The sequence below is a fragment of the Myotis lucifugus genome, unplaced genomic scaffold (genome assembly GCF_000147115.1).
Source record: "Myotis lucifugus unplaced genomic scaffold, Myoluc2.0 scaffold_262, whole genome shotgun sequence".
Classification (NCBI taxonomy): Eukaryota; Metazoa; Chordata; class Mammalia; order Chiroptera; family Vespertilionidae; genus Myotis; species Myotis lucifugus.
The window spans coordinates 181,677-196,188 of record NW_005871310.1 but is presented as its reverse complement, the minus strand read 5'-3'; the positions used below and the strand labels follow the sequence as shown (position 1 = coordinate 196,188).

The window sequence follows — 14,512 nt, the reverse complement described above, 5'->3', positions numbered from 1 at the left end:
TTTCCTTCTCTCTTAGACACCATTAAAAGCAATCTCCTCGGGTTTGGGATTTAAAAAGAGAGATGATAGCTAGGATTGAAGTGAGTTTATTGTACCAGTGGTAGAACATTACTAGTTATGTTATGTACTACAGGTTGGTTTTAAAAACAAGTATTGATTATCTCTAGAGAGACCTACTCCAGGGGATGTGTGTTAATAGGTGGGGTTATCTCTGAAAAGGAAACACCAAAACACTGGTAAAGTAATTGGCTCAGGGATAGAAATATAGAGGGGGCAATAGTGGAAAAGAAGGCTTATGTAGAATGTGTTTATATATATATATATATATATATATATATATATATATATATATATACACATACACACACACACACACACATACATACACACACACACACATACATACATACTAGTGGCCTGGTGCATGAAATTCATGCACTCGTGGTGGGGGTCCTTCAGCTCTCGTGCAGTCTGGGAGCCCTCGGGGGATGTCTGACTGACTGCTTAGGCCCGCTTCCTGCGGGGAGCTGGCCTAAGCTGTCAGTCAGACGGCCTAAGCTGTCAGTCGGACATCCTCAGCACTACTGCAGAGGCGGAGAGGCTCCCGCCACCGCCGCTGCGCTCGCCAGCTGTGAGCCTGGCTTCTGGCTGAGCAGTGCTCCCGCTGTGGGAGCACACTGACCACCAGGGGACAGCTCCTGCGTTGATCGTATGCTCCCTGGTGGTCAGTGTGCCTCATAGCGTTGGGTGGTTCCATGGTTCTGTTGATTTGTATATTTGCCTTTTATTATATAGGATTAGTTTTTTAAATTATTTAGATTGCTTTAAAGGAAATCCCAAGCAACTATTATATTACAGGGGACTTAAGGCTCAAAAATTGATAGAGGAGTAGGTTGTCTTAGGAGGGAGGTAGCTGATTTTCTCTTTGAAGGAATATAAGGAGAGCCTGAAAAGGCATCTGCTAATTCAGCTTCAATTTCTTTCTAAATGAATGTTTTTAGTCTATGATGTTTTAGTCCTAGTTTATAGCTTATGCTCTTTTTTTCACCCACTCTTTTTTTTGTTTTGTTAATCCTCACCTGGGGATATTTTATTCATTGATTTTTTTTTTGATTTTTTTTTAAGAATGGAAGGGAGGGGAGAGTAAGAGATAGAGAAACATTGATGTGAGAGACACATAGATCAGTTGCCCGCCCCCCCCATGTGCCCCAACTGGGGCCGGAGATTGACCCTGAAACCCAGATACGTGCTCTTGATCAGTAATTGAACCCCATACTCTTCAGTGTGTGGGCCGACATGCTAACCACTGAACCACACCGGCTAGGGCTCACCCACTCTGAATGGTTTAAAGATGTCTCTAATATTAAAATACTTACTAATTATAATTTTATCAGAACAAGTCTTTCTGCAAAACTAAACTTCAGTTGCTAGTTCTTGAGTGTCTATAACAAGTAGTAAGGGAAGGCTAAATGTAAACATGAATAAAATTGATGATTATTCTTACAAATTGATACCTATTAATATAAGCCATATCTTGACCTCTGTAGAGTGCCCACAGCTTGTAAGGTAAGCAACACATTAGAAACTTAAAGCAAAAAGCTCAAGAATAATATAGTACATATATTATTAAAGCTGTACTTTGACAAAGCTAAATGTTTTAGAGGCTTAGGTGGAGCAGGTCCCTTTTTTGTGAAATACTTATGTTTTTTGGAGTCATTTGAATTTGTTTTCTTTCAGAAATCGGGCTATAGCAGATTATCTTCGTTCAAATGGTTATGAAGAGGCATATTCAGTTTTTAAAAAAGAAGCTGAATTAGATATGGTATGTTTTACTTTTTACAATTATAAGTGGATTTTACTGAAGTATCAGCAATTAACAGACACCTCAGTTATTCACAGACCTTATCATTTGTTATTTATGTGGCACTAAACTTGGTTTTCAACCTTTTTTTAGTATAATAAGATTTTTAGTAATATTTAGTTAGACTCAGGGACAAATGATCTGAATGGCTTGAACTATCATAGTTGAGCCATTTTTTAAAAGGTTCTCATTTTTTCCTCTAGAATGAAGAATTAGATAAGAAATATGCTGGTCTTTTGGAAAAAAAATGGACATCTGTTATTAGATTACAAAAGAAGGTAACTAAGTTTTTCCTTTAAAGTTGGTTGGTTATATTTGGAATGTTCTTAAATAAACTTTCTGAAAACATTAACATAACTTTCTGAAAATATTAACATAATTAATAATTATATTTAATCTTGAAAAGGCAAATAAGAGTATATTTTCTATGCATTAAAAAATACTTTGACCCAAAAAGATCAGAGCTGATTCATGCTAACTTGTGCAATCTGGGTACTGGCTGGGTTGAATTTACATAAACCTGACTTCAGGGAATTGATACTTAAGAACTTGATCTTGTTTAGATGGGAAAAATTAATGGAGCCAATGTGATGCTGAGAAAAGAACACTAAAATGTGCACTTAGACAAGTTATTTTTATCTCTGAGCTTTTTTTTTTTTTTTACATTTAAACTCTTTATTGTTTAAAGTATTACATGTGTCTCCTTTATCCCCCATTGACCTCTCCCCTGTCGCTCACCCCCCACCCCCACTGCTCGTGCCCCCTCCCACCCCCCACCCCCGTCCCCGCCCAGCACATGCCCTTGCCCTCCTACTGTCTGTCTCCATTGGTTACGCTTTGAGCTTTTATTTTTATGTGTAAGGCAATAAATAATATCCTGGTCGTAAAATTTAAATTTTTAGTAGGCAAAGCTAGAATGAATAAATAAATTGTTGTAAAATGAATTAATGCATCAAAATCTCTTAGAAAAGTATCTAAAACATAGATATTAAATAAATGTTGGCTTTTATTATAAATATTACTAGCATGTATAATGTAAACTTGGTTTGGGAAGAGTTTACTAAGAGTAACAGACATAGAGAGACCAACACAGGTGCACTGCTCTTCCTCTAAATAGTAGATATAAATTGAAATTTTTATTTGAGTTAAGTAGTTAAGACAAAGTTATACTGAATTTTTCTTAATTTTTGGTTTTTATATCACTAAAATTTTGATGGTAGATAATGAAGATAATTTTTAATAAATGATGAATGCTTTGTAAATTAATGAAAAATTTTAAAGTATTCTGCATATATAGATACAAAATAAAAGCAGTTTTTTAAAATATCAAATAAAATTGGAGTCTATCTGTATATATAACTATGTGTTCATTTTCAAGGTTATGGAATTAGAATCAAAACTAAATGAAGCAAAAGAAGAATTTACATCAGGTGGGCCTCTTGGTCAGAAACGAGACCCAAAAGAATGGATTCCCCGTCCACCAGAAAAATATGCATTGAGTGGTCATAGGAGTCCAGTCACTAGAGTCATTTTCCACCCTGTGTTCAGTGTTATGGTCTCTGCTTCAGAGGATGCTACAATTAAGGTAATTTTTAAAAATGAAAGATTTGCAGTAGGGTAATTGTTAAAATCAGATTTAAATTTAATTGGGTGAAAGAAATAAAAACATCCTGAAAATGAGGACCTAGAAAGAGGGAAAGTGTGTACCTTACTTTTAAGCAGAGGTAATAGATGAAAATACAGGATTACAACACTAGTAATTCAGCAGATGAATATGTTCTGCAAAAAAAAAAAAAAAAAAATTCAATAGAGAATTTATTTAAATTAGACTTTTCTTGATATGTGTAATATTGGCTTTGATGCCAAACTAAATAGTAATTCTCTCCATGGGTGTAGGAATGTAGGTGCTTATCACTTTATAAGTTATGTATTTCTTTCCCCCCCCCCCCCCCACAATAATCATAATACATTTTAATATTTTATCTTTTAATCAGAGAAAAGGTTGTTTTTGTAATTCCCTTTAATCCAGACAATGGCAGTTATATAAACCACCTGCAAAATGACAAGTAAAATACAGTTAAAAGGTTTAGGTAGGTTTCTCTGTTTTAAGGCTTATTTCAGTTTAAGTTTCATTTGGAGAGGTTTAGGAGAATGTGGTTTAAGAGTGTATATATCACACAGCCGCAGTCTAACATAAAATGCAAGAAACAGTTAACTGTGACTTATACTTAACTTGTTCTTCATATTAAGCATTATTTTATGTTTTTCTTATGTGGTTTCTTTAGTTTCTAAATCAGTGGCTTCCTTTTATCCTTTAGGCTGGCCATCCATGGGGCAGGCTGCAGAGTCATTGGAAGAGAGTCTTAAATTCACATGTGCATCATGTACTTCTGTAGGCTGAGATGATTACATACCTAAAACCTTAATATATTGCTATTTTTCAGATGTATGTAGATGTGTATGTAAATGATTGACTTAATGATAGTCTCCCTTATGTGTACTAAAAAACTGCACTGCTATCATGAGGCATAGGGGTAAAAGTAAACCTTTTTTAATAGATTGAACCCAGTCTTTTTTGTTGTTATTGTTGTTGATCCTCACCCCAGGATATTTTTTCCATTTATTTTTTTGAGAGTAGAAAGGAGGGGTGCGGGAGAGAAAGAGCAACATCGATGTGAGAGAGACATATTGATTGGTTGCTTCCTGCACAAGCCCCGACCCAGGATCAGGCCTGCAACCCAGGTACATGCCCTTGACCAGGAATCGAATCTAGACCCTTTGGTCCTCGAGGTGATGCTCTAACCATTGGAAAACCCAACCGGTGTTCAGTATTTACTATTAATTTTGCAGTGGTAGTTGAAAAGCATAAACAAAACTGTAAATATGCCATCTTACAATATATCTGTGGAGTCAACTTGAAAATATTACAAATGGTACATACTTATTTGTTTCCCTTTACTTACCAGATAATTTTATATAAGTCCTGTTATTTTTAGATTGCCAAGGTTTATGTCATTTATATCTGTTTTATAACTGTGAATAAGTTTTCTATGCTTTGATTATAAAAATGGAGAACCTGCCTGGTTGGTGTGGTTGAGCATCAACTTAAGAACTAGGAGGTCACTGTTCGATTCCCCGTCAGGGCATATGCCTGGGTTGCGGGCTCAATTCCCAGTTAGGGGCAAGCAGGAGGCAGCTGATGATTCTCTCATCATTGATATTTCTATCTCTCTCTCCCTCTTTTCCTCTCTGAAATCAATAAAAAAGAAAAAGAAAATGGAGAACCAACAAACATCATTTACTCCATGAACAAAATACTATAAATAGAAGTTTTTAAATTTATATCTGTAATCAAACTATATATCTCAGCAGCTACTTAACTTCCCTTCCATTTAGTCTTTATTTAATGTGCACAAATGTTTGTTTCATTAATAGCAAGCATTTGTGTTTAGTTTTATTTCCTTTTTTGATTAAACATTTTAGAAACACCTTTCTTTGTTTCTAATGAATGATGATTTTTAATGATTTAAAACTGATTGTTTTATTTGTATATGGAGGCATTATAGGGTAGTAATGGTCCAGAGCCCAAGTTGTAGGTTCAAGTACTGACCCAGCCATTTAATTATTAACGTGATCATGGGCAGATAAACTTTTTGTGCTTACCTTTCCTCATCTGTGAAGTGAAGACAATAACTATCTCAGGGCTTTAGGGAGGATTAAATGCGTTATTACGGAGAAACTGCTTGCCACAGTGGTGGTCAGATACTAAAGTACTTCGTGTCAGCAATATTTCAGCACCATTAACAGATCTTCCTTTGGATTTTAAGTTATTTTTAGTCATCTACTGTCATAAATAATGTTCTGTTTATTTTTATACATAAAGCTTTTTTCTCATAAATTACTTCCTTTGATAATTTGTGGAATGAAAACAAAAAATTTACTCTCCTTCTATATATTTTCTTTGTTCAGTTGTGTTAAAGTTAGGTGATTTCTAAGTGTGCTGGTTGTGATAGAACTACTTTCCAAAAAACTCAAAGGAAAACACAAAGAGCACATAGAGCGCATGCAAGAGGCAACCATTCTTGTGACTATGTTGGGCAAAGGGATTATGTTTAAGGCTCAGTTACCTCGTTTGTTGGGAAGGGGGATTAAAAATTTGTCATAAGATTCTATTGCTTAAAATAAAGTAATATATACATAATGTATGTAGCATAGTGCCTGGCAAACTTAAATAGATAGATGGTAAGGGCTCAAAAAGCTGTAGCTAATGTTACAGTTATCAATAACAAAATTAAAATTATATTAAATAATTTCTCTTGTGTATCTGGTAAATACAGCAAGTTTGTGTTCATTTATTAATGTCAGAAATTTCCTTTTAGAACCACTCATTTACATTATCAACATTTGAACTATAATAATTTAGAAAAACTTAGAGGATAGATATTTGGAATAGTTTATGATAGTATTTTTGTTTTAAATTAATTAATTTTAATTCTCACCTCAGGATATGTTTATTGATTTTAGAGAGAGAGGAAGGGGGAGGAGAGAGATCTATGTGAGAGAGAAACATGGATCAGTTGCCTTCCGTATACACCCTGACTAGGGATTGAACCTTCAATCTAGGTATGTGCACTGACTGGAAATCAAACCTACAACTTTTTTTGGTGCACAGGAAGATGCTCCAACCAACTGAGCTACCCAGCCAGGGGCTTCATAACAATATTTTTAATTGCACCATTTAAATTTTTGAAATATTTCTGGTTGTCATTTAGAACTAATTCTTAAATGTTTTAAAACATGAACAGCAACACAACAAAATACATTAAACTAATAAAGCAGATTAAGGGTTGCCAACTTTAATATATAAACAGTTCATCCAATATGAAAAACAGAAATATCTCTAAAAATGGACTGTAGGACATGAAGAGGTAATTCGTAGAGGAAGAAAAATAGCTAATTTGGCCTCAGTACTAATAGAAGAAATTCAAATTAAAATTATAATATGTATAAAATCTGTCAAGCTATTTCGCTTTTTAAAATGAGAATTCCCAGTGGTTGTAAGAATTTGATGAAGCAGGCATTCTCATTATTTTGATATAATCTAATGGGAAAACAATTTAGCAGAATATATGAAGAGCTTAGAAAGTTTATACTTTTTGACCCAATTTTCTTTTTCCCATTATTGTGTGACGTAAGTATTGCAAAATGAGGACAGATACTTTTCAATATTCAAAGATTTTCACTTATATGTTTCCTATAAGAAAAAAAAATTTAGCCAACCATAGGAATTTTTTTTTTAAAGAATGCTAAGGTTTTTTGTTGTTATTGTTTTAAGAATGCTGTTTTCTGTTTTAGAAAAAGAGAGAGCAAAAGAGAAACATCAGTTTGTTTTTCCACTTATTTATTTATTCATTGGTTGCTTCTTGTATGTGCCCTGACTGGAGATTGAACCCATAAATGTCATATTGGGATGATGCTCTAACCAACTGAGCTACCCAGCCAGGGCAAGAATGCTATAAGTTTTTAACAACATGGAAAAACTCATAAGAAGTGAAGGGAAAAATTGAGTAATGAAATATACATAGTCACTATACTTAAAGGGCATAGAAAAAAATGGGGAAAAAACCATGCCATTGTTAAGATAAGGGATTTTTAAAATTTCTTTTATTTCAAGTACATTATAGTTTGTTTGTTTTTTATCATGAGCATTATTTTATAACTAGAGGCCCAATGCACGAAATTCGTGCAAGTGTAGGCCTTTGTTCCCCCAGCTCTCGGCACCAGCTTCCCTCTGGCACCCGGGACTCGGGTTTCCCTCGCAGCCCCGGCTTCGTCCGGAAGGTTGTCCGATCTAATTAGCATATTATGCTTTTATTCTTATAGATCATACAAAAGGTAAATATAAAGTAAACAATTCTTATTGTTGACATTTATAAACTAACTGAAATGCCGTTTGCTCACCATTTATGAAGAAACAGAGTTTGTTTTCTGGCTATATTTATTTTAGAGAAAATGTTTTATTGTTATTTAATGAATACATGGAAAGAAAATTAACTGAAATTGGAATGAACTTCAAGATCACACCTTGCTCTAGCTGGTTTGGCTCAGTGGATAGAGTATCGGCCCATGGACTGAAGGGTCCCGGGTTTGATTCCAGTCAAGGGCACATACCTCAGTTGCAGGCTCAATCCCCAGCTCTGGTTGGAGTGCATGCGAGAGGCAACCAATTGATGTGTCCCTCTCACATCAATGTTTCTGTCTCTGTCTCTCCCCCTCCCACTCTCTCTAAAAAAAGAAAAAAGAAAAAAAGATCACACCTTGTGTTCCTCTGAACTCTTGGTGTCAAAATTAAACACTTAGATAACAAAATAAGACAAAGGTATTACAAAAAACAAACTATAGACCAATACTGTATGAACACAGATGTAAACTCCTTTACATATTATAAACAAATTGAACCCAGCAATTCATTGAAAGGATAATTATCACCAAGTAGGTGCACCCAGTATGCAAGAAATGGTTCCACATTTGAAAATGAATCAATGTGATACAACAACCACAAAAATAGCCCAGCTGGTGTCACTCAGTTGGTTGAGCCTCGTCCCGTGCACCAGGAGGAGGTCACAGGTTCGATTCTCAGTCAAGGCCCATGCCCGGGTTACGGGCTCTATCCCCAGTAGGGGGCAGGAGGCAGCCGAACAAATACCTCACTGATGTTTCTCTCTTCCTCTCTCTGAAATCAATGAAAACATTTAAAAAAAATAGATTCAGAAAAAGCATTTGAAAAATTACAATATCCATTCATGAGAAAAACTGAAAAACTGGAAGGAGAGGTAACCTGATAAAAGGTAAAGGTGTCTGATAAAACCTACAGTGGTCCTAATACTTACTGGTGGAAACTGAATGCTTTCCTCTGAGATCAGAAACCAAGGCCAGGCAGGATGTCCAGTCTCAACCACTTGTATACACTTTTATACTGGAGTGCCTAGCCAGTGCAGTAAGGAAGAAGAAGAAATAAAAGGCATACAGATTTGAAAGAAAGAAATGAAACACTTCATTTGCAGACACAATCTATGTAGAAAATTCCAAAGAGCGTACAAAAAAGCCACTAGAACTATGACTGAATTTAACAGACTAACAGAATACACAGTCGATATACAAAATGTAACTGCATTTCTATAAACTAGCAATGAATAATTGAAATTTGAAATTTAAAAATGCAACTTATAGTATCATCAAGAAACCACAATTAAGGATAAGTCTAACAAAGTTACACAAAATTAAACACATGTAGGAGTACTTAAACATTTACATAGAAAAAATTTTGTTTATATTGGGAAGGGTACAGAAGCTTTCTGTTAAATATTTTTCAAAGATAGTTTTTCTTAGGTTCTTTTTTATATAATTGTGTAATTTTTTTTATGTAACATTGTATGCATGTCATAAATTCATTATAGTTGCAAATTTTATATCTTAGCCATTCGCCAATGTTGGATATTTATATTGTTTCTTAAGTTTTCAAAATGCAGTTTCTACATTTCTCTAAATTGGTTGGTATATACCCTACCACAGATAAATTTGAAATTATTATGGGAAAAATGGAATTAATCATTTGACTTTAGAGCAGTATAATTGGTATTGGTGAAAGATTAACTTCACACTTGCATTTGGCCACCAGAATGAAAGTTTAGTATATTCTTGAGATGCGTTTCTAATATTTATTCTTGATAGCTCATTGTTTCTTTATTTTAGAAAAGTTATCTTTAAAATATGTGACTGTGACTTTTTTACATCAGAATGACATTCTTTTGTTAATCTGCTTTTCATGGACAGTTACATCATGTGAAGTCCTTTCTTGGCCTCTTAGATATCTGAATTCCACTTATCTAGTACAATTGAGTACTCCTTCATTGTTACTTTCATTCTACATATAAATGCCTATCATAGCCCCCTGAAACTCTCTGTACTAAAATTTACTTATTAACATATCTGTTGCCTACTGTCAGATTGGGAAGGGACTTTGTCTTATGGCTTTATATACTTAATCACTAGCATAATTAGGTGCATGGTAGATAATGTACTAGAGGTCCATTTTAAAAATTGCACCATCAATTTTCTCTATTAGAGGAAAGACCAATTTATACTGAAGATGTGCTAATTTCTGAGACAGTGACCCTTTGTCACTTTCTCAGTTAATTAGTAAGGTGCCAGACTAGCCTGCTGAGTGCAAATGTGAAACAAAGTGATGGGTTGATATTAACCAGTTTTTTGTTCATGTGACAGGTGTGGGATTATGAGACTGGAGATTTTGAACGAACTCTTAAGGGGCATACAGACTCTGTACAGGATATTTCATTTGACCACAGTGGCAAGCTTCTGGCTTCCTGTTCTGCAGATATGACCATTAAACTATGGGATTTTCAGGGCTTTGAATGCATCAGAACCATGCACGGTAAGGAATAGAGGGTGGTATTTGATACTGATTTCTCACATGGCATTCCAGAAATAAGAATGTTGTTTTCTTTTTCTTTTAAATATATTTTATTGATTTTTTACAGAGAGGAAGGGAGAGGGATAGAGGGTTAGAAACATCGATGAGAGAGAAGCATCCATCAGCTGCCTTCTGCACACCCCATACTGGGGATGTGGCCAGCAACCAAGGTATATGCCCTTGACCGAAATCGAACCCGGGACCCTTGAGTCCGCAGGCCGACGCTCTATCCACTGAGCCAAACCGGTTAGGGCAAGAATATTGTTTTCTATCCGTGTGCAGGTTCCCTTCATTCAATTCTTAGTTGTCTGTGTTGTTGAAGGACTTCGTGATGTAGATAGTCCATGGATAAGCCATAGTTGAGAGTTGTTTTTGTTATGATGCTTTAAGTATCTCTTAGAAGTATTTCATATAAAGTATGAAAATTGTTTTCACAAATATTTTTTAATAAGAAAAACTGCTAGGACATCTATCTGTTTTTGAGAAAATGAAGTTGTTAGTAGGATGTTTTTATTTGTCTTTTTTAAATCATTTTTCTCAATTGGGAAACTGAAGTTGAGAGAGAGTGGGTATAGTAAAAGCTGGAATCCAGATTCCCCTGCTCACTTTTTAATATACATATACTATAGTCTTATTGTTAGGTTGTTGTCTGGGTTTTGTCATGGAGACTGTTCTCTGAGTCAGTTTAGCTTTGTGGAAAGAGCTTTGGAACCAGATATCTGGGTTTAAATTCCCTACTTGTTTAATAATGGCATTAGGAAGTTTTAACCTCTTTCATCTGCAAGATAGAGGTAATAATACCTAAATTATAGGCTTGTCGTGAGGATAAAATGAGACCACATAGGCATACCTTGGAGATACTGTGGGTTTAATTCCAGACCACCACAATAAAGCAAATATCACAATATAGTGAGTCATGAATATTTTGGTTTCAGGGCATATAGTAGAAGTTGTGTTTATACTACACAGTTCTATCAAGTGTATAGTAGTAGTCTGTATTTTTAAAAACTCAATGTACATACCTTAATTTTAAAAAACGTATTGCTAAAAAGTGCTGCTCATCAATCTGAGCTTTTCAGTGCATCGTGATTGATTTATTTATTTTTTTGCTGGTGAAGGATCTTTCTTTGATGTTGATGAAAACGCAATATCTGTGAAGCACAGGTTTTCTGTACTTGATTATCTTGGTTTAATACCTGGCACATAGAAGGTGCTCAGTAAATAAGGGCTTTTGTTTCTTTGTGGTTTTTTTATTATTATTTATTTGTTTAGTTTAAAATATGTTTTTATTGATTTTAGAAAGGGAGGAAGGGAGAGGGATAGAGAGATAGAAACACTAATCCGCTGCCTGCTGCACGCCCCTCTGGGGATCTTGAGCCCACAACCCAGGCATGTTCCCTGACCAGGAATCGAACCAGTGACCTCTTAGTCCGTGAGTTGAAACTCAAACACTGAGCGACACCAACCAGACTTGTTTCTTTAAACATGATGAAATTTAAATGTTTGGATTTTATATAAGGAATGCATACTGTGTTAGTAATAAAATATTTTTCTAAATATATTATTCAGAGATGCTGGCACTTGAGTAAGCTACATGATTACATAGAGAGTGTAATTTGAAGAGTGTGTTTTCTTCCCTAATTAAATGCATTCAAGGCTTACCAAGTAGAGGAATTCTGTTGAATCCTTTCATAAAATCTGCGGACTCCCTGGGGCTCTTTCCTTCAAGGATAACTGATTAGTTAGGATTGTGAATAATGTATATGGAATAATGCATTTTTACCACCATGAATATCAACAAGAGATAATTTCAACCACTATTTTAAATATAGAATCGTATCCCCATTTTTCTTACCTAGTCCTTTTAGCTTTATTTCTATTTTATATCGTAGAATATGAACAGTGGAAATATTTGTATGTTTTTCTAGTGTTCATTCATAAACATTCAGTGTATTAATACAGGGGTGGGCAAAAGTAAGTTCAATTACCAGCCATCATTACCTAAAAGATAAATCATAAGTAAGGATATGAAATAACAATAAAAAGATATAATACAGCCGAAACCGGTTTGGCTCAAGAATAAACTGTGTTTTGCATACTCACAGCTATAAACCTTCTTTTGCCCCACACTTATATATTCAGATACTGATGATATCCCCAGTAGGAGATGTGCAGGAGGCGGCTGATCGATGTTTCTCTCTCATCGATGTTTCTAACTCTCTATCTCTCTCCCTTCCTCTCTGTAAAAAATCAATAAAATATATTTAAAAAAAAAAAAAAAAAAAAAAAAAAAGATATAATACAATATTTATAAAGAATAATACAAGAATAAACTGTGTTTTGCATACTCACAGCTATAAACCTTCTTTTGCCCCACACTTATATATTCAGATACTGATGAAACTGACACCTTATGGTTTTAAAACAGTTGTACAGTTTGAAATTTAATCATAAATTGAGTTGGCTATTTATTGTGGATTATTTTATTGGTACTAGTTCCTTTTTTGTGTAGATCCAAGTTTTTAATCATATTTATAATAAAGCCCAGTGTATTTAAAGTTGCTGTGTTATTTAAAATCCCATGGTGAAATCTTGTGATAAACAGGTTTAATTGCTCTTGGTGGCATATTATTTAATAATGTTGCTGTGTTATGTGTTTTAGGCCATGACCACAATGTTTCTTCAGTAGCCATCATGCCCAATGGAGATCATATAGTGTCTGCTTCAAGAGATAAAACTATAAAAATGTGGGAAGTACAAACTGGGTAAGTAGATTTAGTTGAATATCTGGTAAAGAGATATTAAACAAAATTGTATTCTGAATGTTCCAATAATTTTAGCTTTTACCCATAATGATCATCATGGCAATTTTATTATGTACTTTAAAACTAAGTTTTGATATCTAAATGTATCTCCAATTTTCCCAACACCATTTATTGAAGAGACTATCTTGGCTCCATTGTATGTTCATGCCTCCTTTGTCAAAATTGATATCTAAATGTATCTTCCTCCAAAGAACAGAGAAATTATAAAAGAAAATCTATGTCCTTCAAAGCCATCTTCTATGTAATGGCTTATTTTCTCTGTGGTCTTCTTTTAGGTTATCTCTCTGTGGGTTGAAATAAAATGTAGATAACATTTGTACAGGTATGCCCCTATTAGGTTTAATTTGGTTGTGCTTAGAATTACATGATTGTTAAAATAGAACCTTAACCTACTGGTTTTACCCAGATTAGTAGAGCATGCTTTTCCCCCAACATGGCTAGAAATATTTTTGTTAGGTTTATTGTGTGTGTTTAATTTTGAAAAGATTTTCTCTCTATATTTTACTTTTTAGATTTTGTTGATTTGGTTAGCTCCTTAATGATTCTCCCATAAGCTTATTTTAACTGATGTTTGACTTTCCAGCCTGTCCCCATCTTTTATTAACCAGGAATGTACATTTATTCTGTTGACTTGCATACAATTTCACTAACTTGTTGTCATTCTCTTCATTCCAGTATACATTGTAAGTTTTGCATTGCTTCTGGGAAGTGTCCCAATGGATTACCATTCACAACATAAATTATTACTTATTTTGACAGCTACTGTGTAAAGACATTCACAGGACATAGAGAGTGGGTACGTATGGTGCGGCCAAATCAGGATGGCACTCTGATAGCCAGCTGTTCCAATGACCAGACTGTGCGAGTATGGGTCGTAGCAACAAAGGAATGCAAGGCTGAGCTTCGAGAACATGAGCATGTGGTAGAATGCATTTCCTGGGCTCCAGAAAGCTCATATACTTCCATCTCTGAAGCAACAGGATCTGAGGTAACTATGATTTATGTGTCATTTCATGATTTTATTTTATTGCTGATAGCTCAGAACCTTAGGTAACTTTTCTGATGCTCAATTTCAGAGCCATTAATGCATTTAAAAATCTGTATTCCAGAATTATGAATCTTATCATTTTTTACTCTTTTCAACTTGCAGGTGTTTATACACACACACACACACACACACACACACACACACACACACTAGTAGACCTGCGCACAAATCTGTGCGCCAGTAGCTCACTGCTGTCCTCCGGTAGCTCTCTGCCCGCTGCCCCGCCCTCCTGTACCTTCCACCCCCCCCCCCCCCCATAGATTGGTGGCCCTGCCCCCTCCTGTAGC

At 35.0% G+C, this 14,512-nt stretch overlaps 1 protein-coding gene across 1 annotated transcript in view; it reads left to right on the top strand.

Moving 5' to 3' along the window:
* PAFAH1B1 (platelet activating factor acetylhydrolase 1b regulatory subunit 1) overlaps positions 1–14,512 on the top strand; it is a 67,654-nt gene that overhangs the window by 46,664 nt on the left and 6,478 nt on the right. Inside the window, exons 3-8 of the mRNA XM_006099163.3 lie at positions 1,738–1,822; positions 2,065–2,139; positions 3,240–3,446; positions 10,145–10,313; positions 13,015–13,117; positions 13,937–14,165. Of these exons, the coding sequence (XP_006099225.1) occupies positions 1,738–1,822; positions 2,065–2,139; positions 3,240–3,446; positions 10,145–10,313; positions 13,015–13,117; positions 13,937–14,165 (868 nt within the window). The remainder of the gene's footprint in view (positions 1–1,737; positions 1,823–2,064; positions 2,140–3,239; positions 3,447–10,144; positions 10,314–13,014; positions 13,118–13,936; positions 14,166–14,512) is intronic.